General features: G+C 34.6%; 1 protein-coding gene and 1 long non-coding RNA gene across 2 annotated transcripts; both read right to left on the reverse strand.

Annotated features, from left to right (window-relative positions):
- Positions 1-3,924: 3,924 nt before the first annotated feature.
- LOC146946638 (uncharacterized) lies at positions 3,925-6,336 on the reverse strand. Its single transcript, XR_015026789.1, has 2 exons — positions 6,259-6,336; positions 3,925-4,205 (listed from the first exon to the last, which is right to left on the reverse strand). It is a non-coding gene; the product is annotated as an uncharacterized LOC146946638 (long non-coding RNA).
- A 3,679-nt stretch (positions 6,337-10,015) lies between these two features.
- LOC146946639 (uncharacterized) lies at positions 10,016-16,158 on the reverse strand. Its single transcript, XM_085744610.1, has 9 exons — positions 15,829-16,158; positions 15,534-15,730; positions 14,348-14,529; positions 13,732-14,016; positions 13,593-13,651; positions 13,449-13,485; positions 13,257-13,328; positions 11,876-12,200; positions 10,016-10,549 (listed from the first exon to the last, which is right to left on the reverse strand). The coding sequence occupies exons 1-9, from the start codon at positions 15,914-15,916 to the stop codon at positions 10,205-10,207; spliced, it is 1,590 nt and encodes a 529-aa protein (XP_085600736.1). The 5' UTR covers positions 15,917-16,158; the 3' UTR covers positions 10,016-10,204.
- Between the last annotated feature and the right edge of the window lie 10,109 nt (positions 16,159-26,267).

The following is a 26,267-nucleotide window of genomic DNA, read 5'->3' on the forward strand; positions in this document are numbered from 1 at the left end:
AAAACCTAGTTTCACCAACAACTAGAGTTTTATATACTAGCTCTACTCAATTGGGCTTATCTCTTAAACCTTAATGGGCCTAACCCATTTCTATTCTAACACCCAAATGTCACTACTCACTTAACGGTAAATTATAACACTAACGGTCACTTAATGGTAATTAAAATAATTACTACACCCTCTCTAGTAACTTGGTAAAATAATACTCCTACTAAACATTAAAAATAATCCTCGTTCAAAATTACAAAATTACCCCTACTCTCAAAATGACCAAACTACCCCTAAGTCCAAAATGACTAAAATACCCTTCTAACACCGAATTCTACAAATCCCAACCAAAAATACACACAGATGCAAATAATCACATAAGAGCACATATAACAAACACAAATAAATAATTAAAATAAAAACTAGCGAAAATCGGGCTGTTACAACTCTCCCCCACTAAAAAGAATTTTCGCCCTCGAAAATTACCTGAAGGAAACAACTCCGGATATGAAACCTTCATCCTACTCTCCGATTCCCAAGTGGCACTCTCACCCGTCGGTCCAACCCAAATCACTTTAACCAAAACGATCTCCTTGCCACGCAAACGCTTCACTTCACGATCCTCAATCCTAACTGGCCAAGTCTCAACAGTCAAATTATCCCTTACTTCCAAATCATCCACTTGGATCACATGAGACGCATCATACACATACTTCCTCAACTGAGACACATGAAACACATCATGAAGATTCGACAAAGATGGTGGTAACGCAATCCGATACGCTACAACCCCAACCTTCTCAACAATCTCAAAAGGTCCAACAAAACGAGGAGTTAACTTCCGACACTTCAAAGTACGTCCAACACCGGTTACAGGATTCACTCTCAAAAACACATGATCACCAACCTGAAACTCAAGGTCTTTCCTTCTCTTATCATGATAACTCTTCTGCCTACTCTGAGACGTTTTCATCTTCTCTTGGATCATCTTAACCTTTTCCGTAGTCTCTTGCACAACATCCGGTCCTAACAAAGCACCCTCTCCCGACTCATACCAACACAAAGGAGTTCTACACCTCCGACCATACAAAGCCTCAAACGGTGCCATTCCAATACTAGAATGAAGACTGTTGTTGTAAGTAAACTCAATCAATGGTAAACATTCAACCCAACTGACACCTTGCTCCAAAACACAAGCCCTCAACAAATCTTCCAAACTCTGAATAGTCCTCTCCGTCTGACCATCAAACTGGGGATGATAAGCGGAACTCAACCTCAACTTAGTCCCCAAAGCAACTTGCAAACTCTCCCAAAACTTAGAAGTAAACCTCGGATCCCGATCCGACACAATACTAGAAGGAATACCATGCAATCTAACAATCTGCTCAATGTAGATCTCAGCCAACTTTGCCACAGACATACCGGTCTTAATAGGAACAAAATGTGCCGACTTCGTCAACCAATCAACAATCACCCAAATTGAATCAAAACCCTTAACAGTCTTCGGCAACGCTCCCACAAAGTCCATTGATATATTATCCCACTTCCACTCTGGCACAAACAACGGTTGCATCAAACCTGACGGTCTCTGATGTTCAATCTTGGACTTCTGACAAACCAAACAAGCATACACAAACTCTGCGATCTCCTTCTTCATTCCAGGCCACCAAAACAACCTCTTCAAATCCTGATACATCTTAGTCGCTCCTGGATGAATACTCAAACTATTCATGTGACCTTCTTCCAAAATCTGCCTCTTAAGCTCAAGAACACTTGGTACACAGACACGATCACGAAACATCAAAACACCGTTCTCATCCAACCTGAAGTCTCCACCCTTACCTTGATTAACCAACACCACTCGATCAACAAGTTCCAAATCTTCCTTCTGACCATTCTTGATCTCCTCCAGAATATTACTTGTCAGCTTCAACATTCCCAACCTCACACCATCCGGTGTCAACTCACTAACCAAACTCAAATCTCGAAACTGTTCAATCAACTCTAACTCTTTTACCATCAAAGCAGACATATGCAACGACTTCCTACTCAACGCATCAGCAACAACAATGGCCTTTCCAGGGTGATAACTCAGCTGAAAATCAAAGTCCTTAAGATACTCCAACCACCTTCTCTGCCTCATATTCAACTCTTTCTGGTCAAACAAGTACTTCAAACTCTTATGGTCACTGAACACTTCAAACTTAGAACCATACAGATAATGCCTCCAAATCTTCAACACATACACCACGGCTGCTAATTCCAAATCGTGAGTCGGATAATTCTTCTCATGCACTTTCAACTGCCTCGAAGCATAAGCCACAACCTGACGATTCTGCATAAGCACACCACCAAGACCCATCTTAGAAGCATCACAATACACAACAAAAGATTCCTTCGGATTCCGCAAAATCAACACTGGAGCTGAAGTCAATCTCTTCTTCAACTCTTGGAAACTCTTCTCACACTTAGCATCCCAAACATACGCTTGCCCCTTCCGAGTCAACTGCGTCAATGGCAACGCCAACTTAGAGAATCCCTCAATGAACCTCCGATAATAACCTGCCAACCCAAGAAAGCTTCTAACTTCAAAAACAGACTTAGGTGATTCCCACTGCAACACTGCATCAACCTTCGACGGATCCACGGCAATACCACCTTTAGAAATCACATGACCAAGGAAACTCACTTCCCGCAACCAAAACTCACACTTCGACAACTTAGCAAACAACTTATTCTCCTTCAAGACTCCCAACACAATCCTCAAATGCTCGGCATGCTCTTCTTCAGACTTCGAATACACCAAAATATCATATATGAACACCACCATAAAACGGTCCAGAAAAGGATGAAATATTCTATTCATATACTCCATGAAGACACCTGGCGCATTAGACACTCCAAATGGCATCACAGAATACTCATAGTGTCCATACCTCGTTCTGAACGCAGTTTTGGATATATCTTCCGCCTTTACTCTAATCTGATGATATCCTGACCTCAAATCAATCTTACTGAACACTTCTGCACCAACCAACTGATCCATCAAATCATCAATCCTCGGAAGCGGATACCGATTCTTGATTGTCACCTTGTTCAACTGCCGATAATCCACACACAATCTCATGCTACCATCCTTCTTCTTAACCAACAACACAGGAGCTCCCCACGGCGAAACACTTGGCCTGATAAACTGTTTCTCAAGCAACTCTTCCAACTGCTTCTTCAACTCACCCAACTCTAATGCAGACATCCGATACGGCGCAATCGAAATAGGACTCGTTCCAGGCACCAAATCAATTGCAAACTCAACTTCCCTCTCCGGCGGTAACTCAGTAACGTCATCCGGAAAAACTTCTGGAAACTCTTGCACTACCGGCAAATCACTAACTCCTTTCTCACTACTTTCCTTCAAGGAAGCAAACATCATGAACACACTGCTTCACCATCCAAGGACTTCTTCACTTGCTCCGCGGTCAAGAACTTCCCACCTTCCTCAGCCACCGGCTTAGAAAACGCACACTCTTGGTCAAACAATTAATGTTAACACCAAAAGTCAACATCCAATCCATGCCAAAAATCACGTCCATATGCTTCAACGGAAGACACACAAGATCCAATTCAAAATTAACAGGAACCTTAACACAAACCACAAACAACTGAACCTCCGCAGCCAAAGATACCTTCCCTTGCCAGACCCAACAAACCTGAAGCAACCTGCTACTCCCCCACTAAGCTCAAGCCCACCTAAAAGAACGGAACAACACAACAAGTACCGACAGTACTTCCGTACATGTCGCATACAACAGGAAATTCAACGGGTTTTGATCTAGACAAGACCGACCACGGCTCTGATACCAACTTGTAACACCCTATTTCTATTAAGCGGTAAAACGCGCGAATACATCAGAAATATTCTAGAAAATAGATGCTACGTCTCCGAATAACCACAATTCATACATGCATAAGGATCATGTTATACCACATAGCAGCGGAACAATATATAATTCATAAACACTCTGGATCTCCAAACTAAATACAAATGTATCATCCAAATCTCAAATAACAGAATATCTCAACAACTCCAAAATACAAAGTCAAATAAACAACATGCAAAGACTATCCTAGATCAGAGCCCTAATCTAGACACTTGCATGAAAAAGAGGAACTCCACTCCTCGGCATCAACAAGCAACAACTAAGCATCCTGCACTCCATCTACCCGTCCATACGGAAAGGTAGGTGGTAAACCACTGAGGGTTAGCATTACATCATCATAATCCACTTAAAATTAACAAGAAACTTTGAGAATGAAAGATACATTTAAGAACGATGAATAACAAACTACACACGTATTCACAAGTATTCTTAACATTCACATCATTCAATATCAACATCTCAAATCCATATCCACAAGTGTATCATACACACATCACAAGATCAACCATCTTAATCAACAATTAACAAATTCAATCATCATTCGCAACTCAAATGTATTTCAGTTCACCAACAAGTATGCAATGACTCTAGACTCATCTAGATGCATGTGGTACCAATTCTCCTCAAGGTCGTCACCCATGATGCAACAAAAACATCATTATCAACGGCTATAGTCAACGGCAATATGGATATAACATCCGACACGACATATGATGCATGAACATATGACTCAATTCACTATGCATATGTTCACAACAATTCAACGGCTATAATAAACGGCTATAAGTCAACGGCTATAATCATCATCCAACTATATCATATAGTTCATATCTCCACATAGTTCCTTACATTCCAAATAAAAGAACAATCACAACATATGATCACAAACATCATATTCATCACTTAACAACCATTCATACATCATCTCATAATCATATCAATCTAATCATAGAGGGTTCATACGCAATTGGCCCTCAATGATCATTTTCAATCAAGTTCGTCTCATAAATCACAATATTAAAAATAATTGAGCACCTAAGCCAAAACCAAGTAAACAAGCTCAATAGCCTATGCCTTGTATGCTCACAGTCCACATGTGTGTGCAGTAGAGGATACGTAAGCATTTCATCGGCCAAATCCGACGAATTCATAAAAATCACAAGGTTCGTCTCACTTTATCACTTTTCAAGAAATTTTCCATTTCCAATCAAAACAAGTCCAAACTTAATGGAACCATTCACAACCATTTTTAGAAGTCATATAAACATCATACATACTTAACCCTACTTCATTCTTTTGAGAAAACAAGTTTTCAGAAAAATCAGCGTTCTTGAACATTCCTTGAACAATCAACAAAAAGCTTGATTAAATCCAAGGAGTCAAGTTCAACTCAATTCTTTTGATGTTTCCATAGGTTTAGAAAGTCTAGAAAATAGTGAAAACATCGAAAGAATCAGTTTTGGAAGTCCGGAATTGGCCCCAAAGCACCCCAGCACAACACAACAAGGCAAGAACCCATGAGGGGCTGCCAAGCCACGCCCAGGCATGGCTTCCTGCACCCAGGCGCAAATGGGCAGCAGCCAGTGTGCTGAGCTGCGGTTCTGTACAGTCCCGGTTTTCCGGTTTCGCCATTTCGTTCATAAAATCTCGACCGTTAACCCAAATTCAATTCCGTTTTTGCCTATGCGTTCTACTCAATTAATCCTATCATATTTTTCTGAAAAATTATATTTTCACAATCTCCAAAACAGCTTATCCCATAATCACTTATTTCCCAAAACACTTAAAATCTGTTTTTCTCAAAATCCCAATTCTCTCCCAAACCATTCCTCATTACCAAACAACAACCAAAAACAGGAAATCATTATACCATAACTCATCATAATCAACTTGTTTCATTCATTAAAATCATCGACACTACAATTCCACTTAATCTCATCAAAATTCACCAATTCATCAATTTTCCACAACTTTCAACAACAGCAACATATTCATCCCCAATTCACCATTTCAATGATACCCATTGCATCAATTCAACAACAACATATGTCAAGATAACAACAACAATATTTGAACATAAATTCATTGCACAATTCAACACTACAACTTCAATTCTCATCAAACTTGCTCAAGAACACAAAGCACCAACAACTATGCATTTAAACATGTTAATTCACATACTAACATGCAATCATCATATGAATCATGTTCTCAAACATAACAACAGCAATCATGCACAAATTTTATAACAATTAGATTCAATTCATCAATTTCACAAAAATGGGTAAGAAAGAAAAAGTTATGAATTATGGTTGAATTCTAACCCTCTTACCTCTAGCACCAAGATTCTCTAACCCAAGCCTCAATTTAGCTCCTAGATGATGAATCCCTCTTCTAGCTCTAGCCTTCCACTTCAATCTCTTCAAACCCTTTCTTCTCTCTATCTCTATCTCTTCTCTCAAATGAAATGAAATGATAAAATGTTTGTAAAACCTAGTTTCACCAACAACTAGAGTTTTATATACTAGCTTTACTCAATTGGGCTTATCTCTTAAACCTTAATGGGCCTAACCCATTTCTATTCTAACACCCAAATGTCACTACTCACTTAATGGTAAATTATAACACTAACGGTCACTTAATGGTAATTAAAATAATTACTACACCCTCTCTAGTAACTTGGTAAAATAATACTCCTACTAAACATTAAAAATAATTCTCGTTCAAAATTACAAAATTACCCCTACTCTCAAAATGACCAAACTACCCCTAAGTCCAAAATGACTAAAATACCCTTCTAACACCGAATTCTACAAATCCCAACCAAAAATACACACAGATGCAAATAATCACATAAGAGCACATATAACAAACACAAATAAATAATTAAAATAAAAACTAGCGAAAATCGGGCTGTTACATTTTCCACCAAATAAATTCTTCAGGGTCTCCATTAAACTTGGGAATCTTTCCAACGCTGGATTTCTTGTTGTCACCATAATCATATGGGACACTATTGTTGTTGTGGCCAGATCCATTACCAGAAACAGATGATTCACCAGACATGTTTTTCTCAGATCTTGGACTGTTACACTGTTAGGTGTTATCAACAGAACCAGGGCTCTAGATACCAATTGAAGGTGATAAAAACACAAGAAGGGGGGTTGAATTGTATTTTGAAAAATTCTTCGTTTCTCCTAAAACTGAACACACTGGTCAGAAGTTAATTGAGACAGCTTCTGAAGTGATAATCAGAATCTGAACGCAGCGGAAAAAAACAGAGAGAGAGAGAGAGAGAGAGAGAGAGAGAGAGAGAGAGAGAGAGAGCGAAAGAAGAAAGACACAAAGCAATTATACAGGTTCCTTCCACAAACCGGAAGTAGTCATGTCCCCCTTGCACTTCCAAGGAGAGTTCACTAAAAGTAATATCTGATTACAATTGCTCAAGCACACGGCAAGAGACTTCCTTTGCTCAAGCACACTTTGCAAGAGTCTTCCTATGCTCAAGAACACAATCAAGAGACTTCTATGCTCAAGCACAACTGCAAGAGACTTCTAAACAAACAAGATTACAAAGAAAAATGTTTGAAGTTGAACACTTGATATACAATCAGAGGTGCTCACAATACAAATCAGATAAGACTCTAAGACTTGAATTTCTAGAATAAGACTTTGAGAAACAGAAATTCTTAGTGAAAGCAGAACAATTTCAGCAGAGGTTTGACACTTGTAAAAATGTTGAGAGTCTTTTGTTCAGCATTGCCAAATCTCTAAGTCTTCACTCCTTTATATAGAGGTGTGAAAGAGACGTTGTGAAATTGCCAGCACATCAAAAGAGTCGTTATTGAAGCTTGATCATTCACCAATGATCTTTTGCCTGATTTGGTTGTTGTCCTACGAAAAACCAATTTAAAATCCATTCCCATTGTGAAGGAACATCTTTGCAGGCGTAGCCGTATTCTGGAGCTGTTTTCTTGTCTTGTAGCGTGGACACAAAACAGAGTAGTGGAGAAGGTGGTTGTACAGTTCATACATAGTACAATGTCAACGCTTTTTGAAGATAAGCTTCCAATGCCTTCAAATCTTCATCAAAATGACCGTTGCAAAATTCCACTAGTCTTCTGCAGTGTTTTCGAATCCAATAGACAGCTTTTGGAGTGTTGATCCTTGAATCTTCAGCTTGTGGTGATAATCAGCTTCTGATGAAGTCGCTTCTGAACTACCCGCTTCTGATGAACTTCAGTTTCTGATGACGTCATCATTCTTCAGGAGCACTTTGTCTTCAGGAGCACTTTTAGTCTTCAGGAGCATTTCTCTTCAGACGCTTTAAAGCTTCCTTTTCTTGATTCCTTAGCTCTCTTTTTGTTCTTCAGAACCTTTATATGATGTAAATTTTTAACTATGGTCCTGTACACTTGAACAAATATTAGCTAGTCCAATTTACAATTTTTAATACCTTGTTATCATCAAAACTCTTTAAGGTTCATTGTTAAACACATTTTGTTCCAACAAATTCATGATATGGCAGATAAATAAATATTTATTTTTTAGAGTAAATATTATAAAATAAAGGTTTGATTATAGCTTTGGTCTCTATATTTTCAGTCACAAAATTTGCATGTTATATTAACATTCAACAATATTGATCCCGCCTTAATATAATCGACTTGAGTTATTATAGAATTTGTATTATACAACAATATTATCTTTTTCTTAACAAAGTATAATATACTTGAACTTTAATAGAATTGAAAGAAAAAACCAAATAAAACAATATGTTAATTTGATTCTTTGCTATTATTTTTAATTGAAATATTACTAAAAAGCATTCATTATATTTAAGTTAGTGTCTTAGGTTGAACATGTATATATGATCTTTAAAGCATATTAATATTGGAATATGTCTTTGGAATTTTAAAAGCTTGGATTTTTTTTTTAAGCTAGAACATGTTGATATACCACAAAAAAAAAGTCTCACTCTCTTTTATACTATCTAATTTTAAGTTTGAATTGTTCAACTCATAGAAAATTTTTCACTCTTATTCTATCTAATAATCACCAATATGTAATTAAACATAAGTTAAAATAAATATCACCCTTTATTATTCCATAATGTTTATATATGATTAAATAAACATGTGAACGTAAACATTAATTGGAAAAAAATAGACAAACAAAAATATGAATTGAGCAAAGTCACAAAAAGGTAAATCAAACCGTTGGCTAAAATAATTTGGACCATTAAAAGTTAGAATAAAATTTCAGAAATGGAGGTTTGATAGGAAAGTTTAAAATAAGCTAATTTATCACCATAATGATAATCTTTTCAATAAATTAAGAGACCTTAAATAAGAAATAGGAACGTAAAAGTAAGTAGTCACGTTGCGTAATTTCGAAGAACATGGTCAAAAGATGAAAAAGAAAATCCTAACTTGAACTTATTGCAACATTTCCTATGAATAATATTGACATCAGGCATGAATGACTCTAACTCTAATAGAAAAGAACGTGAGAATCCAAGATTAAAAAAAAAAAAATATTATTACACCACTATGATACCATAAATGAATTTTCTTATATGATTGCATTAAGATAAACTATGATATATGTCTTTAAACTTATTAAATATTATAGGATCCACCAAAAACTATATTATTTATCCCTAAAATATTTACACAAATCTACGATATAAATCAATATAAATTCTCATGTTTTAAACAATAGTCCTATTTTAGTATAAATTAATATTAAAATAATCATATAACTAATATTATAAATCAATAAAATAAATGTGATTATACTCAAAAAACTTTTATTTTTTAAGTACAAGCTATAATCCAAACCGTGCAACACACGGTTTATATACCTAGTTGATTGTGTGAAAAAACAGATTCAAACTAATGCATGTCCATTTTGTCTTTATGAATTCCAATAAATTGGGAATTTGGTTTATCAAGTATTTTACACATAGGTAAATAGTTACAAAAAAATGCTTGGAAAACTCAAAATGGTACTACAAGATTGACATCATAAAACTCACCTCGAGGCGGCGCAACAGAGCCATTGTCAATAACAAAACTAAATCAAAATTCAAAAATTAAATTTTATCCACAAATACTGTTAAGTCAAGAGTATACAATCTAATTGCAAGATATAAATAACTCCACATCAGATAAAATAACACACCAAACTCATCTCCAAAAACAATCTAAACTCAAATGTACAAGAGAAATCATACTGTATCTGATAATGCTTCAAGTTTCAACATATATAGAATTTTATCCAGCAATGAACTGTTTAGTGTAAACACGATGCCGCCGCTCTCTTGCATAAATGACCCAAAGGATCATGGACAGCATTACACCAGCAGAAACCATGACTAATCCAACGTAGATCCATCGACTATTATGGCGCAAACCGGGGCAATATTTCTGGCTTATGTCGGTGAATGCTTGACGGACAAAAGTGCAGTCTTGTAGGTCAACCAAGAATGGAACATAATGATATAAAGCATAGCTTACATTCACAGCAGCTTCCATTTGGGAAGAAATAGTCGGGGTCATTCTACCAGGCGTTTTACAAATACCTGCCGGAGAAATCTCACATGTATAATTCCTCCAAACCTGCTTGAAAACAAATCATAAATGTTACACACATGTTATATCAGGAGCATGCAGCAGTTTGAATCAAGGTAAAAAAAAATGAGATTGATGTTTATGCACTAAGAGTGCACATTTTTTTTACACATTTATCTACTCAAATCATATTAATATCATAGCAACACATGCTTTTAATGAGATCACGTGGGATCATCATCCTTTAGACTTGTAATATGCTAACTACCATGATAGGAGCAGTATAAAAAGTTTGAGTTCACCCATTAGTTTAAGATTATTTTGATTCCTAGATTCTTTCCTGCAAATTTAATCCTTCCATTATTTGTACCATTCGTGCAGTCTTTCAATCTGTTGATCCAACTTGATCTTCCTGAGCATTTAGAAAAGTTGAGTGGCAGTTCAACTTCAACTTGGGCTACTGGATGGTGGTTTAATGACCGCTTGGTTAAGGACATGTTAAAATACTTTTGGCTGGTGGTTCACATTCATGTAGTCTGGGTTGTGTCTTAATAATTTGCTCTAGATCAATTTTATAAAAATCGGACTAGAGACAATCTGGTCATGGTTCAAATAGTTCAATCGGTTCAGCTGTGGTTAACAAGATGTTTAAGAAGTCAAAAAAACAAGTGGGATCAAACCAACTGCAAAACTGACAGATTCTTGGTTTAACCAGTCGAATTGGCCGGTCTAGTCCAGTTTTTGAACATTAATACTCCAGTCTCTATTATAAGAGAAAGTTTACTTTTTAGATTCATTCAATAAATGATGTATCTAATTCCTAATATAGACTAGATACATCATTTATTGAATGAATCTAAAAAGTAAACTTTCTCTTATAATAGAGACCGGAGGGAGTACTCTAGATACTTAGTGAGCAGTCGTCGAGAGTGTATTTGTTTTAGTTTTATATGCAGTAAAAATCTTGACTGTTTACTTTATATTTCATATGCATCTAAATAAAATTCTGTCTTACACAAGATCTTACAACCAATAATACAAATAAGGTTTCAAAAACAGACGTAGGAATGCATTTTAGACAGTAAAATAAGGTTCTTTTATGTTTCCGTGACCACAACATGACTACACAATTGAGGTCACACTAGTCCCCAATTTTCCACAATCAAAAATCATGGCACAATTGAAACTAAGACTAAAACCATTTTCCCACCAGCTGATTGTAAACAAAAAATGTTAAATAGTTATGTTTTAGATTAAAAAAAGTGAAAACAAAGACCAAGCAAGAAAAATGTTTTTTTCTTTTTTGAGGGAACGAAGCAAGAAAAATGTTAAAAAGTATTTCCTGAATATTATATTACCTAAAAAGTGTCTTACCTCAGTAGCATTGTCCAGTGGAACTTCCCCGGTTTCACATTGCCTCACTGTGAGGTCAGGATGAAACGGATTGCAGAGAATAGGCATGAGGGGTCCTGATTGATTGTAATACACAGGTCCAGCTTGAGGTGGTAAATTTCTGTTAGTGACATCGGAAATGATTTTGTCAACCAATATAACTAGCTGACGCGTCACATCCCTGCTTTGTAACAAGGTTTGCTGTGCAGTTGCATTATCCACACATGGAAGAATTTCGTCTAAGGCTGTATGTGCAGTTGGGTGCTGAACCCACTCATCCATTGCAACACATGTATCTCCAACAGCACTGGTGATAATATACAACATTAATAGAGTAAGTCTTGCATTCTTTACATCAAATATAAGTGAATGGCATAGACATACAGTTAACGTCAGTGTCTTCATGGGTATGTTTCATAAAGTAGAGAAGATTTTAAAAATATTAAATACTTGGCAAATCATTCATTAAGTATCTATGTATAATTATTTTTCAGACATTTTGAAAATTATAGTTGATGTTGTAACCATTTCAGTTATGAATATGAAGCTCACAACCAAAGCATTCAGTTTTCATATATGATTAATTTCATTCTAATTAAAATCTATGATAATTTAAAAAACATTAGTAATTGGACTGTAACAGGTGGAGTTTCCACTGATTCTTTGTCACACTTCAGGCGTGGTTCTTCAAGAATAATTTTCTTTTTTTCAAAACAAGCAATTCATCGAAATAATCTAATGGAAAATAAGTTACTTCAGAATTCAATAAAAACTGAATGTTGTCAATTGAAGATCGCATAAAATAATGGTATGTTCAAATTTCAAATTCAGCAAGGCTACAGTGATATACACCACTGTCAGATAACATTTTGTAATAAGTAGTATATCACAGGACAGTAGCGATGTATTCAAATTCTGCAATGCTATACCGCCACTACAGCCTGTATTTGACGACATTCCAATAATCTTAATCAAAAGTTCATGTTATACCAATAGAGTTTAGTCATGATTTTTGTTTTCTTAGAAGGCATGCTCATATACCTCACATTACAGCAAATCCATTACCTACTGAACAAACAAAACAAAGTTGAAGGAAAGTATATCTTATGTATACATTAGTATTGAAAATAAGCGAAACTTCATAGTTGCACATTTTGTTTATTCATTCTTCATTTCACAAAAGTACTATCAAAGCTTCCTATTCAGCACTCAGGAAAAAATCCTCATATTGCAAAAAATTGAGCTAAGAGTCCCCAAATGTGTCCAAAGGTGAAAAACAAAGTAACTCATAGTTGATAAGAGACAACAAAAATCAAAGTAAGGTGAAAATTGAATTGAATTGTAGAAGAAAACATAAACTTACTTGTGAACAAAAAGAAATACACCGCAAAGTATAAATGTGCCCGCAACAAGAAACCATCCAAGGATTATCAAACTGCAGCAATTAGAAAAACATTATTTACAAACTGGAGATTTAAATGTGACACGTAAGTTAAAAGTCCAGAAGGAATAAAGAAAAAGAAAAAGGTCAAATCAATTTATTCATGTAACTTACAAGTATACAAGACCTTGCAGCCCAAATATCGAAAATACTGCGAAAAAAAATTGATTAGAAAACACAATAAAATGAGACAACAATATTACGGGAAAAATCTATAACAGAGAGAAAATTATAACATGTATTACCAAAAAAACTTACCAAATCCAACAAATGCGAGAAAAAGCATAACAGCAGCAAGAATAACCAGAGCCAATCTCCTATAGTGCAGAAAAGATTATGGTTTAGCAAAAACATAATTCAAAAAAATTTGAAACCAAAGATTTCAACCGGAACTCACATTTTATCTAAGCCATCATTTATTTGCTCCGAATTTTCATGAGTCTTGGTGGATAGTTCCACGGCAGAAGAATTAATCTTCGTTTTTATGGTATCTATGTTCCCCTGAACATCAGTGGGCAAAAAAACAGCATCGACTCCAATATTCTTGGCTGCATCGAGATAATCTGACACGTTCCTGAGGTTTTCCGCGGTGAAGTCAGCCTGACTCACCACGTATTTCAGTGTGGTTGTGGTGCTTCCATGAAACTTCCCTTGAGCAGTGTAAAGTACAATGCATCCAGCTCTAATTAACAAAATCAAGCCACACAAAATTAGAAAAACCCCATCAAAGAAACATTTGTTACGATTTGAGTAATAGGAATATGAATATATCAATTTGGTTCCTAAAATATCGATCTATGAAAAGAATCTGTCACTAAAGTATTCAGAATCTGTCATTTTAGTCCCTACTATTATGACGTTAAAGACTAACACGATGGATTTTGATATACTTCAGGAACTAATTATTTTTATGTAAACTTAGGTTCTGAATTGGAAAAAGATTAATAGCTTAAGGACTAAATTGAAGCATTATTCAAAGATCAACAAGAGGAGAGCTAAGAGAGAAACAATACATTGCTACAAGGGTGAAGAGAATGAGGAGGATCAAGGACAAAGCATAGGCCAAACGCGAATAGCCATAAGGCTCTTTAGGACAACAGCAATAACACAAACATATGAAGGATAAAGTAAGCCCAAAAATCACAAACCAAACTGCGGCCACAACAAAGAATGGAACTGCAGTAAAAACAACAGACTGCACCAACATAAAACAAACAACATCAAGTTAGCCAAACATTAATATTTTCAAAGAATCTAATAACCAACACAACACAAATCACTATGATTCTAATAACAAACAACATCAAGTTAGCCAAACATTCATTACACTGTGAACCTTGATATTTCAGCGAAATACAAACCGCAACCGATGCAGCCTTAATTTTTTTGAACAAGCCGATGCAGCCTTAATTGTGGTTGAGATGACCTCTAAAATCGTTATATTACATCCTCAATTGCAGTTACCGACCACAATTTAGTGCATGCTTGGTGCTACGGTGACAAAATTTGATACTGAATGAACTGCTTTCGTAAAATTGATTTTACTTAAAAGTAAATTGAACAATAAATTCGGTATAAAAATCATGTTTAGACACGAAAGCTCTAAAATCAATTAGGAAGACAAATACAATTCTTTTCTATAGAAAACCATGTTGAAATTTGGGGTTTAACTCATCCTTACAAAACCGGTTCATAAAGTGAGGAGTGTCTCCTCTTTATAAACTCTTATCAAAAGTCTTTTCTATTCAAGGTGGGACTTGGGTTTTTCCCAATACACCCCCCTCACGTCCAGCACTCTTTTTGGGCTTGGTGAGTAGATAGGTAGGTGGCCCTTAAATTCGAATGGCGGTAATACCATGTTGAAATTTGGGGTCTAAATCATCCTTACAAAACCGGTTCATAAGGTGAAGAGTGTCTCCTCTTTATACGCTCGTATCAGGAGCCTTATCTATTCGACGTGGGACTTGGGTTTTTCCCAATAAACCAAATCAAACCTAACTGCTCCAAACGTCCAACCAAACATCATGTTTTTCTTATAATGAGCTAAACTAGCCCACCAACTTTGCACCAGAGAGAATCGAACCAGACACCATAATAGAACATGTCATAACAAAAAATTGCCCAAAAACAAAAACAATTAAAAAAAACAAAAACACAAAAACACAAAAAAGGTTATATGAATGAGTAAAGAGAATTTACGGCAAGGTAATGTTCATCGCTGATATTCCAACCACCATGATAACGGTTGAAATGATCAAGAGGGTCTTTTCTTGTAGTCCTTTCTTGAGCCAATATTAAAGACGCGTTTGGTAAAACAGCATCTTCTTCCATAGATCTCCTCGTTTTCCATTGTAACACCTCGTTAGGGTTTCTCTCACCATCAACCTCAACATCATCTGAATTTCATTCAAAATTTGATGATAATGAGAACATAGAAAATGACAGTGCAGAAAGAGAAATAGAAATAAAATGAAGGAAAAAAAAATGTACGAACCTGGAATACGTAAGGAAGAGGTGGAGAGAAAGAAGAAAGAGAGAAAGAAAAGAAGGAAGAGAAATGTAGATTTAGAGAAGAAAAGCATAATGTGAATGAATGAATGATTAGGTTTTTAAGAAGGTTTTGTGTTTTGTTTTGCGGTTAGCCCAGAGTTTTTGATTTTGAAGAGAGAAACAAAGGAAAAGAATGGGTGGTAGAGGATGAGAGAGAGAGATATGATTTGATTGAAGAGAGTTGTTCGGCATTTGATTCACATATTTAAGGAAATTACACTTCAGCAATAAAACAAGACAGACAGACAGGAGAGTTTAATTGGATTGATCGATTGGTATTTCCTTTCTTAGGTCCTCTATATATTAGCCTGTCGTTAACTCAAATATTTGTTTATTCACTAAAATGCCCTTGCGTTTTCTTTTTCTTTTCTCCTAGTCATCTCATCATCATCATAAAATATAGTGTGACTCACACTACTAACTATAATGACGGGTTTCTTTGTGACACTTGACTTTTTTTGACAGGTAGAGTATAATTTTATTCTTTGTGACACTTGACTTTTTCTCACATGTTGTATCTTTCACTTCATTTCAAAAATTAATCCTTGGAAGGATACTCCCTCAATAGATGATCTAGTTGACAATATACATTATTAATTTGACATACTTTGACCATATTTTTCTACTAATTCACAAAGATAAATAACATCATATAAGATGTTGTTGGATTCGTCTCGATGAATATTTTTAAAATATTAAATTTTCATAATTTTTTTTAGTAGAGAATTGAAGATATCAAAGATAAAACATATGCATTGGTACATGTGTCGGTGTCAACTAGGTCATCTATTGAGGGACGGAGGGAGTAATGTTTTTGTAATGGAGTAAGTTTTACAGTGAGAAAAACTTTTACTTTTTTCTAAAAAAAAAATTCTCCTTCGTTTATCGAGAATGGATGGTTTGAGGTCATTTCTTGACCTAAAATCACTCATCTACATCTTTTTTCACCTTTTATTTCGGTCTAAATAAGTGATCTTGACATATATCAAGTTTTTCCTTTTTGTGTTTTTTGTGATTTCGTTGCCTAAGTGCGATGTTGTGTTGTTCGTCGTCTTGTGCACGTTTGATTTCGCGTCTTGTCGCGGTGTTCGTTTAGTTCCTATTGAAATATCGACATCAGTCAATTACAAATTCAATCGATGATTTGGGCTTCAACATTGTAGATCTGAAAGCATGGGTATTTCGGTGACTTAGATTTTATCATATTATTTATAGGCATTTTGCCGTTGTATGCTATTAACTTGGCTGATGTGAGTTTGTTCGCATATTTACCCTTTACGTTTTTAGCGATGTCTGATGTACTCTATCAATTTGAATGAATGAATATCGTTTTGTTTTTGTCAAAAAAAAATGTTTTTGTAATGTAACCTTCCGGTCACTATTATAAGCAAAAAAAATGTTGATTTTGCTTGTAATAATGAAATGAGGGTGTATTTTAATGTTGTTGTGTTTTTTATTATTTTGTTAAAAAATGGTTCGTGTGACCATTCAATAACGTTCGATGAATCCTGATTTTGTTGTTTGTAACCGTGGAACAATGGGTATAAATGTCAAAATAAACGGCAACTTGCAGCTCTAAAAAGGGGATCTTAGAGAGTCTTTAAGGTACCATATTTTCTACCATTAACCTCATTTCTTGCTCAAACACTAGCTTAAGCGTCGGAGTGCATGCAGGCACACCACCTCTCGCTGTTTCAAGCACTCAAGAATAACAAGTTCACCGCATCGGATGTCGTTTTGCTGATGAGGTCAGATTAGTGGCGCCACGGTGGGAGTTGATCATGAACTCACTCAGCAGGCGATCCATCACCGTGAGGCCCTAGTCTTTTGACCGCTAGTTCCTTTAGCATAAACGAACACCATCTCCTCTACATATGTGTAGCTCAACAACAACATCCAACAAACCCGAACCAAAGTAGGGGTTGAACGAGAAATCTCTCACATAATCAAAGCATAGTGAGGGAAAGCTCAACCAATGGTCATGACACATATTAGAGAAACCAACTTGCACTGAACACGATTTGGATGTGAAGAAAGTGTAAGTGTTTGCTGTTGGAAGCGGTTTGGTGGTGACAACAATTTGAGGTAGTGGCAAAGCCAGCGGTAGATAAGAGGGAGCCTCGGGCACCCCATTTTAAAAAAATATAAAAAAAAATATATGATGGAAATCATCATATTGCCCTTCGGTTACTATGAAAATTACCATTGCAGGATGTCCTTCATATTAACACTGTCGACCAACTTAAAATTGTGATGCTCATATTTGATACATTGTGTGTTGTTGGTATTAATTTTGTTTATATGATTGATTTATGTTAGTGCAAAATTGAATTTGTGATGCTTGGATTCTGCGTGTTGTCACCTCAAACTATTTTGTCTGACTCTGCCACTGATTTGAGGGTGAAGCAGTTTGGGAGTGAATGTACTTTGATGGTGAAATCTATGAGGTTGAAAGCACCAATGCATGGTAAAAAGATAATGACGTTGTTATGGGTACCACAGTGCAGAAACAAGGCTTGATTGAAAGAAGAAATAACATAATCAATAGAAAAGAAAACGAAATCATCTGGAAGACGATAACAGGCAAACCAACGGCAAGAAAGGACACGGAATTCGAATCTGAGACTCTATACGCACATTGTTGCTCGGCGATACAAAACCCTAGCAAAGGGCTAATGTCTCGAACTTGGCAGCGCAAGGATGAACATCGATGCGAAATAACACTTGTAATATTAGAGCCTGTTTGGTGCACATGATAGGGAGACGTGATATGATAAAATTATCCTATCCTGATTCAATCCGGTGTTTGGTGCACCAATAGGAAATGATAAATTAAACCTATTTCTTATCCTATCCTACTTATCATTTGTTATTTTTATCCTTAGTTTTTGGTGGGTTAGCAACCTGATAGCATACATCAGTCAAGCGCTATCTTCCATTCCCAAAAACATCCTTCGACTCCCACCTGATTCTATTCCAAAATCATGTTTCAATATTTTTTCTCGTAATTTTTACTTGCTTCTACGTTCGTCAGGTTTTTAATTTTTTTTTTCTTTTTTCAATTTTATGCTTATTTTCATACCTGCTTCTACGATTTCATATTTGTGTATCGATTCCAAACCTGCTTCTTATAACCCCCCCATCCTTATTTCATCTCTGCTCTTTTATCTGCTTTTTTTTTTGTTTATTTCATTATTGACTTTCTTGCTATGCATAGCTTCATGTTCCTGATTGATTCAATTTTGTTCATTAATTCTGATCTCTTGTTTTGATTCTTGTTGCTCTGATGATTTACAGGTTAGAAATATCCTTTTGTTTGCTCTAATAATCCTTACTATTTTTTTATTGTCAATTAATAATATGAAAATTAATATATTTTTTTTCTTAATTGTTTTTGTTGTACAAGGATAATTTTGTCCTTTAAATATAATATATTTAACAAATATGTACCAAACACATGATATGATACAGTAATGCTATCATATTTCTTATCATGTATGCACCAAACGTATGAAAGGATAATGTCTATTATATCACTATCATATCCTATCCTTATCCAGCTTTTAATCATATCTTATCTCTATCATATCCTACGCGCCAAACGGACCCTTACATGTTGAATATTGCTCCCCAATAAAAAGTTTCTAACTCCGTCATCAAAACCATATTATCATCTCTAGTTTTTTTTTTATATATAGATAAAGTTGTTCATCATCTCTCGTTAAACGTCTAATTTTCCGAGTGGCCAACGAAGAGGGAAAACTTCAAATTAGGTACTAATTTATTCCAAACTAAATCCAAATAAGTCATATCGGATCATTAACCGCGTTTTGAGTCAGCAAACTGAGTTCATTACTTTCAAGTCGTGAGATCCACCAATCTTTTAATTGAATATTCTTACACAAACGCAAAAAAGAATACGTGACAACAAAAAATTAAAAATAAAAATTGAAACCAAAATAGAGTATTGTTTTATGAGAATACATAGCTGCTTTCCTTGCCTAAACACGACAAAATAAACATTATTATTAAACCACTCATATTCCACGGTTTGAAATATCCGCAATCTTAGCTTAGTTGTGAGGTTCTGCTACGTGTTTGCTTCTTGGGTTATCTTGTCAACTTCTTAGTTTTTGTTTGTAACGAAACTAAGTTCAAGATAATGATGATTTGTCTTATTGATGTCCTTTTAATCACATAAATATTTTTGAGTATTCGTGAGTTGTCGATTAGTTTATCACATAAATTTGGTTTCTTTGCCTCTCTGTGATTATAACTTTGAATACTTAATAAGATGATGTGCTAGCTGTTGTCTCTTGATAATGATATATGGCCACATACACGCCTTCTGTTTCTTTTCTAACACATGTGTATTTTCTGTAGTATTTAGTATGAAAAAGAATTAGTATTCATCCTTCAGAAAGAAAAAAATAATAATTAGTATTCTACCAAATGTTCTTAGTATTTTACTTCATAAATATATTTTTAATTTAAAATATTTAGCAAAAGGTAATTTAGTTTGTAAAAACTATTTTAATAAAGAAAATACAATTCTTTATTTGAGAATATAATTTTTTTTCTGATTGAAGGATTATTTAAAGAGAACATTAATGTTATTTTGATTTGATAATTTTCGTTGTACCAAATATAAGGTAACTAGTGTTAGTACACATGTCCTGCATGAGATATATATTTGTTCATGAAATTTTGTATAAGATATTGATATTTAAAATATTTCGCAAAAAAAAATTGCATGAAGAAAATATGTACAATATATTCAAAGAAAAAAAGTTAATCTTGCCAAGCCTACGTCAGTGATGCCAAGTTTGGAAGGTGATAGCTCCAGTTTACCAGCTACTAGGGAATTTGGTGCTCCTTCCAAGTGGTTATCATTGAATCCAATGATATCAAATGATGGAGGCATGAAATGTTTCAAATCTCTCCACCCAAAATGATGAAGACATTATTTTTCTGATCTTAGCAAGCCTATAATAACAATTAAAGCGAATTTGGAGGGTCGAGATTCGATGATTTGTTGAAAGAGATGTCACAATTGGGGTGATTATTCGATTGATAAGTCGTGAGGACGCCATAACTGGTTATGGAGGTTCTGATTAATAAGTTGGAATTAGCGTCACAATAAATCGAAAATATAAAAAGATGGTTTCAAGAACGGAAGAGAATTACTCTCAATTTTTACTTTATCAAATTCTATGATGAAAATGATAGATAGAAGACACTACAATCAAGATGATGATTGATAAGTCAATAAGAATCGCCACAATGGAACCTAAACCATTGATAATATTCAATAATCAAGTTCTAATACAAGAACTCAAGATGAGTAAATCTCACTCACAATTTCTCATAGAGTTTCATCCAAACTATTTTTACAGCCAATACTTTTCTCATCCTATGAGTTTGTCGTGCACCCTATTCGAATTCTCAAATCAAAAATGTCTTAACGTATTTTGGAGGTTTTTATGGGGTGCTTATGTCGTTCGAAATATATAATCTAAACTGTATAGGGAAGCGAGAAATCAATAGAGTGGAAAAAGAAGGAGTCTATTTTTATTGATCATGTGGAGGTAACATATATAGGAGTCATGAGCTAATTAGTAGGAGCAAGGAAAAGCCACATTAAACTAACATTAATCCTAACAAAATTGTTCTTTACGCACTTTCAAATGCTCACAGGCACCTCGAAGACCCGAAAATACCCTATCGAGACTTACATCCCGATTGCCCCTGTTCAAATTGTTACGTCCCGATTAATTGTTCAAAATTTACAAACTGATCCATGGATCGGGAGTTAGGATGCAAACTACAATGAATATAGAGACAATAGGTGAACGCAAAACATAAGGGTTGTGAAGGTATATGCTAGACACACCCAACACACAAACATTTTAAAAACACATTCTTCATTCAATATTCAACATTCCACACTCAAAATTCATTTAACATTCAAAAGTGAAAATATTCTTACACACTCAAGGGGACGTAATTGTTGTGGTATTAAAATACCAATATACATCATTCATGAGAAGAAAATAAAAAACACATACAAATTCATCTGAACGCCTGCCTCGTACTTGCAACTCAGCACTGAGTAGTAGACTCTATTTCATCGGCAATCAACTGCAACGTACCATATAGATTTTTGTAGGTGGTGCCGGTTTTCATCTCATGCAACGCCATGGTCCTAACCCTATTGACTAGCTACAATGTATTCAAAGCTATGAAGCCCAAATACTTCAAAATGGGTGACGTACCGTATCCCCTGCGTATCGTGCACTAATACATGCCCGATACTTCCCGATACGTATCGAAATAGTATCAGATCATTAAACTTTATTTATTTTTTAAATAATTATCCGATACTTTTCCGATACTTCCCGATACGTATCGGAAGAGTATCGGATAATATAAATTTTATTTTTTTATATTATTTTGATTTCTGTATTTTTCTTTAAAAAGTAAGAAAAAAAACATTATATTACTATAACACTAACAATGTTCCTTTTGGATATAGTATAACATTGATGGTGCTCTTTTTGGGATATATTGCATATGTAATTGACTGATCATCACTCTCTTAATCGTCAATATTACTTATTATTATGTTGATATGCTACGAGCCTATGACTTGTTTATTGTGTTTGTTAATATATTTGCATATTAAAAAAAATTGTTATAATTATATTCAGTGGTGGAGCCAGGAATTTTGTAGAACCTGGGCAAAATATTTTGCTAAATATTTTCAGAAAATATAATAAACAGTTTTAAGATAGTAGCAAAATTGTAGATTGGTGCAGTGGTTTGTTTTGTTGAGTCTAGCATAGAGAGCGGTGGTTCAAGTCCCTACATGACCTCTTTTTTTTTAATACATTTAATTATATAATTTCTTTTATTAACGTATCCCGGCCGTATCGTATCTTGATTTTTGAAATTTTTCCGTATCAGGGTATCAGTGTAGTATCGTATCCGTATCGTATATTGTATCTGAGCTTCACAGATCCAAAGTATCCACCACATACTCCTCCTCTATCAGAACCTCCATAATTGCTGGCCTAGGTGGATCTCCTTCGACAGGAGCCATTAATTTGGGATGACATACCCTATATAATCAAACAACGTAATCTGATACAAAATTTCAGTGTGCCTCCATAAATAGACCCCGTACATCCTCAGGTCTAACATGCACACAAAATTCTTGGAATACATAGTCTATCGAGAAATCAGTCAACTTTGGTACGTCAGATGGATGTCTCGAATGTTCTGAATATGTTCATATTGTCTCATCACACACTCTGATAAGTGACGATAAATCATCTTGCGATAGCACTTTATCCAATTGTAGTACGAATATATGTTGTCGAACGGATGCATCTAACAATGGTCCTCATAAGGGCTGAATGTCATGTCGTCCACCTCTAAACGATAAAGAAATCTTGTAATTCTTCACTGACATGTAAGATTTTGGAAAATTTTGACCAAGAATTGGTATTATTATTTCTCCGTGACTGGAGAAGGAGACCGAACCCTTCGTACCGAGGTTACGCACCATTGTTATGCGGACGGAAAATCTTCCGATACCATACTATGATAGTATAACTCAGCTTGAGAGAAGAAAATAATGAAAGTTCTTTTTTATTGATTCAACTGAAATAATAGGACTATGCATAGCAAGTTTTTTATACACAAGACAGTGTAACAAAATTATTTATAAAATCATCCAGCCAATTGAGCAACAAACTAATCAGCTATACATGTGTTACTGTCCCATTTTAAAAATAGGAAATTCTACGGTGCAGTCACCCAAATGACTTTTTCAATAAAGTCAAATCTTTTAAATCAGTTTGTTCAAAAACCGGCTTAAAAAGTCTAAAATAAAATAATGGAATTTATTAATGGACCAACAGGGAAGCTTATTTTACAACCCTTTATTTTATGTCCAAATTATCAAGATATTACACTAGTAAAAGCACAGATTAGATGGTGTGAAAAAACGGCTGAATATTTTTTACAAAAATATTTATATGAAACCAATGAAAATGAAGATCATTTTTTATATAATGAATATAAAGGATTATCTGAAGATTTAAAGGATAAACTTAAAGCATTAGCTAGATGAGTGAAGAAAACAATACACTCACAACTAGAGTCAAGGCTTTTCTTGACGAAACCAAGAAATTAAATGAGAGATTTGAAAGACAAATTTCTTTTCTTGAAACCTTACCTCAAATCTATAAACAAAATAGTTTGTTACAAAAGATTATGAGCAAGGATTAGAAAGACCCCATGAAACTTGGGTAAATACGGAAAAAGATTTTCCGTGTTACAACAAGAATGAGAACCATAAATATCCTCATATATATCATTCTTTTAACCCTCAGTTAAACAATATAACTGACATGATCAATTGTCTGATAGAAAATTGTTGTAAACAATGTCTTTCTCTTCAAGAGGGGGGGAAGAATAAGGAAAAAATTGAAGAAAAAACCTTATTTGCAAACTATAAAAAATGAGTATAGAAGAAAATATAGAGTATCAACTCGAAAAATTAGACCAACTTATGGCTACTTTAGACATAAGTGAAAAAGATTCCATTAAGGAAGAACCTGAACCTAAAGATCTAGAAGATTTTGTCTACGACTTTAGTTCTGATGATGAATCCAAAGACGATGGAAATTTCGTTAAAATAGAACAATTAGAAATGGGCGAAAGCTCAGGAACAAAAAGAGGACCCTCTTATAATTGGAATACAGAGCTCCATAGAGAATTTTCCCAAGCTAAATACCAAAGAATTCCTATGAATTATATTCCCAAACATAGTGTAAATGATGGAAGTGGAATTCTAAATATTGATTGTGTTGACAATCTTGTTCAAGCCATAAGAAACTGGTATAATAAAAATACTATCCAAATACAATTAGATAGTGATTTAAAAGGTCTAAACCCAAAACAGATTTTTAATTATCTTTTGTGTAGAACAGAAGGTAATGCATATAAATTTCTGGCTGAAAAACCTGAAGAAGAACAAACTGCAGAAAACAGTATGGGAATGATCAATAAAGTCTTTGAATGGCTTTTAAATGAATTCAAAGGATGGCAAGATACGGTAGATTCAAATATCGCTTTTAATACTGAAAAATTATGGAGAATAATAAATTTATCCATATGTAATCCTTGTTACATAGAAAATAATATTTGTGAATTTTCACAATTATATTATGACTTAAATAAGGTAACCAGAGAAAGCCAAAAGGTTGTCGAACTATTCTACCAAAAATTACCTATGGCAATGTCCCAAATAATTCAAACCGAATTTAATAATGCAGTATCCTCAGGAAAGGTTAAAAATACTTTAGGAGCTAGAATTTCTATTCTTAGAAATTGGATGCAAGAACAATGCCTAAAGAAACAATCAAAACGAGATGCACAAATAGGAATGTGTTGCGATAGAATCCAAGGAAAAATTGGAGCATATGGTTGTGGAAAAACTAGGAGAAAAAGAAAATATTCTAGAAGAAAGAAATTTAAAAGATTTTCCTATGATAAAAAGAAACATAGGAAGAAAAGATTCTATAGAAGAAAAAGGGAGTACCCTAGAAAAAATAACACCTGTCCTAAAGGTAAAAAATCATGTACATGTTGGCTATGCCATGAAACAGGACATTATGCTAATGAATGTCCAAAGAAAGTTTCTAAAGAAAAGAAACAAGTTCTAAACATGATCTATAGAATAGGTTATGAACTAGTAGAATCAGATTCAGATTCTGATTGGGAGCAACAAAGTTTCTATGAACTTTGTACAGATTCCGAAGATGAGAAAGACCAAGATTTTGAGTAAAGGAAACCTCAGTGCTACCTTTATAAAAATAAAACTTCGCAAGAAGGAAATTTTAGCCTATTTGGATACAGGCGCAACATTATGTTTTGGAAAGCGAAACATATCAAGAAATTGGGAAGAGTTAGAAAAACCCAAAGAAATAATTGTTGCAGATAAGTCAAAACATCAAATATGGTTTGTTTTAAGAAACATTTCAATTACCATAGAAGGTTATGAATTTTTCATACCAACAATTTATCTCCATGTTTCAGGATTAGATTTAATCATTGGAAATAACTTTTTAAAGTTATATGCACCGTTTGTGCAAAATGTCAAAACTATTTCTTTGCTTTGGAAAAATTTAGCAAACCCCAAAGAAAAGACAAAATTTATAACAACAAAAATTATAACTAGAAATGAGATTATTCAATTAATTTCTGAAAATCTTATAAACCTAAAGAGTATTTGGGAGGAAGGAAAATTCTTTTTAAATCTTGAAGAAATAGAACAAAAACTTGATACTGTATGTTCAGAAGATCCTTTGGATA

This window comes from Medicago sativa, chromosome 2 (genome assembly GCF_051527215.1).
Source record: "Medicago sativa cultivar Bolivia chromosome 2, Bolivia_mono, whole genome shotgun sequence".
Classification (NCBI taxonomy): domain Eukaryota; kingdom Viridiplantae; phylum Streptophyta; class Magnoliopsida; order Fabales; family Fabaceae; genus Medicago; species Medicago sativa.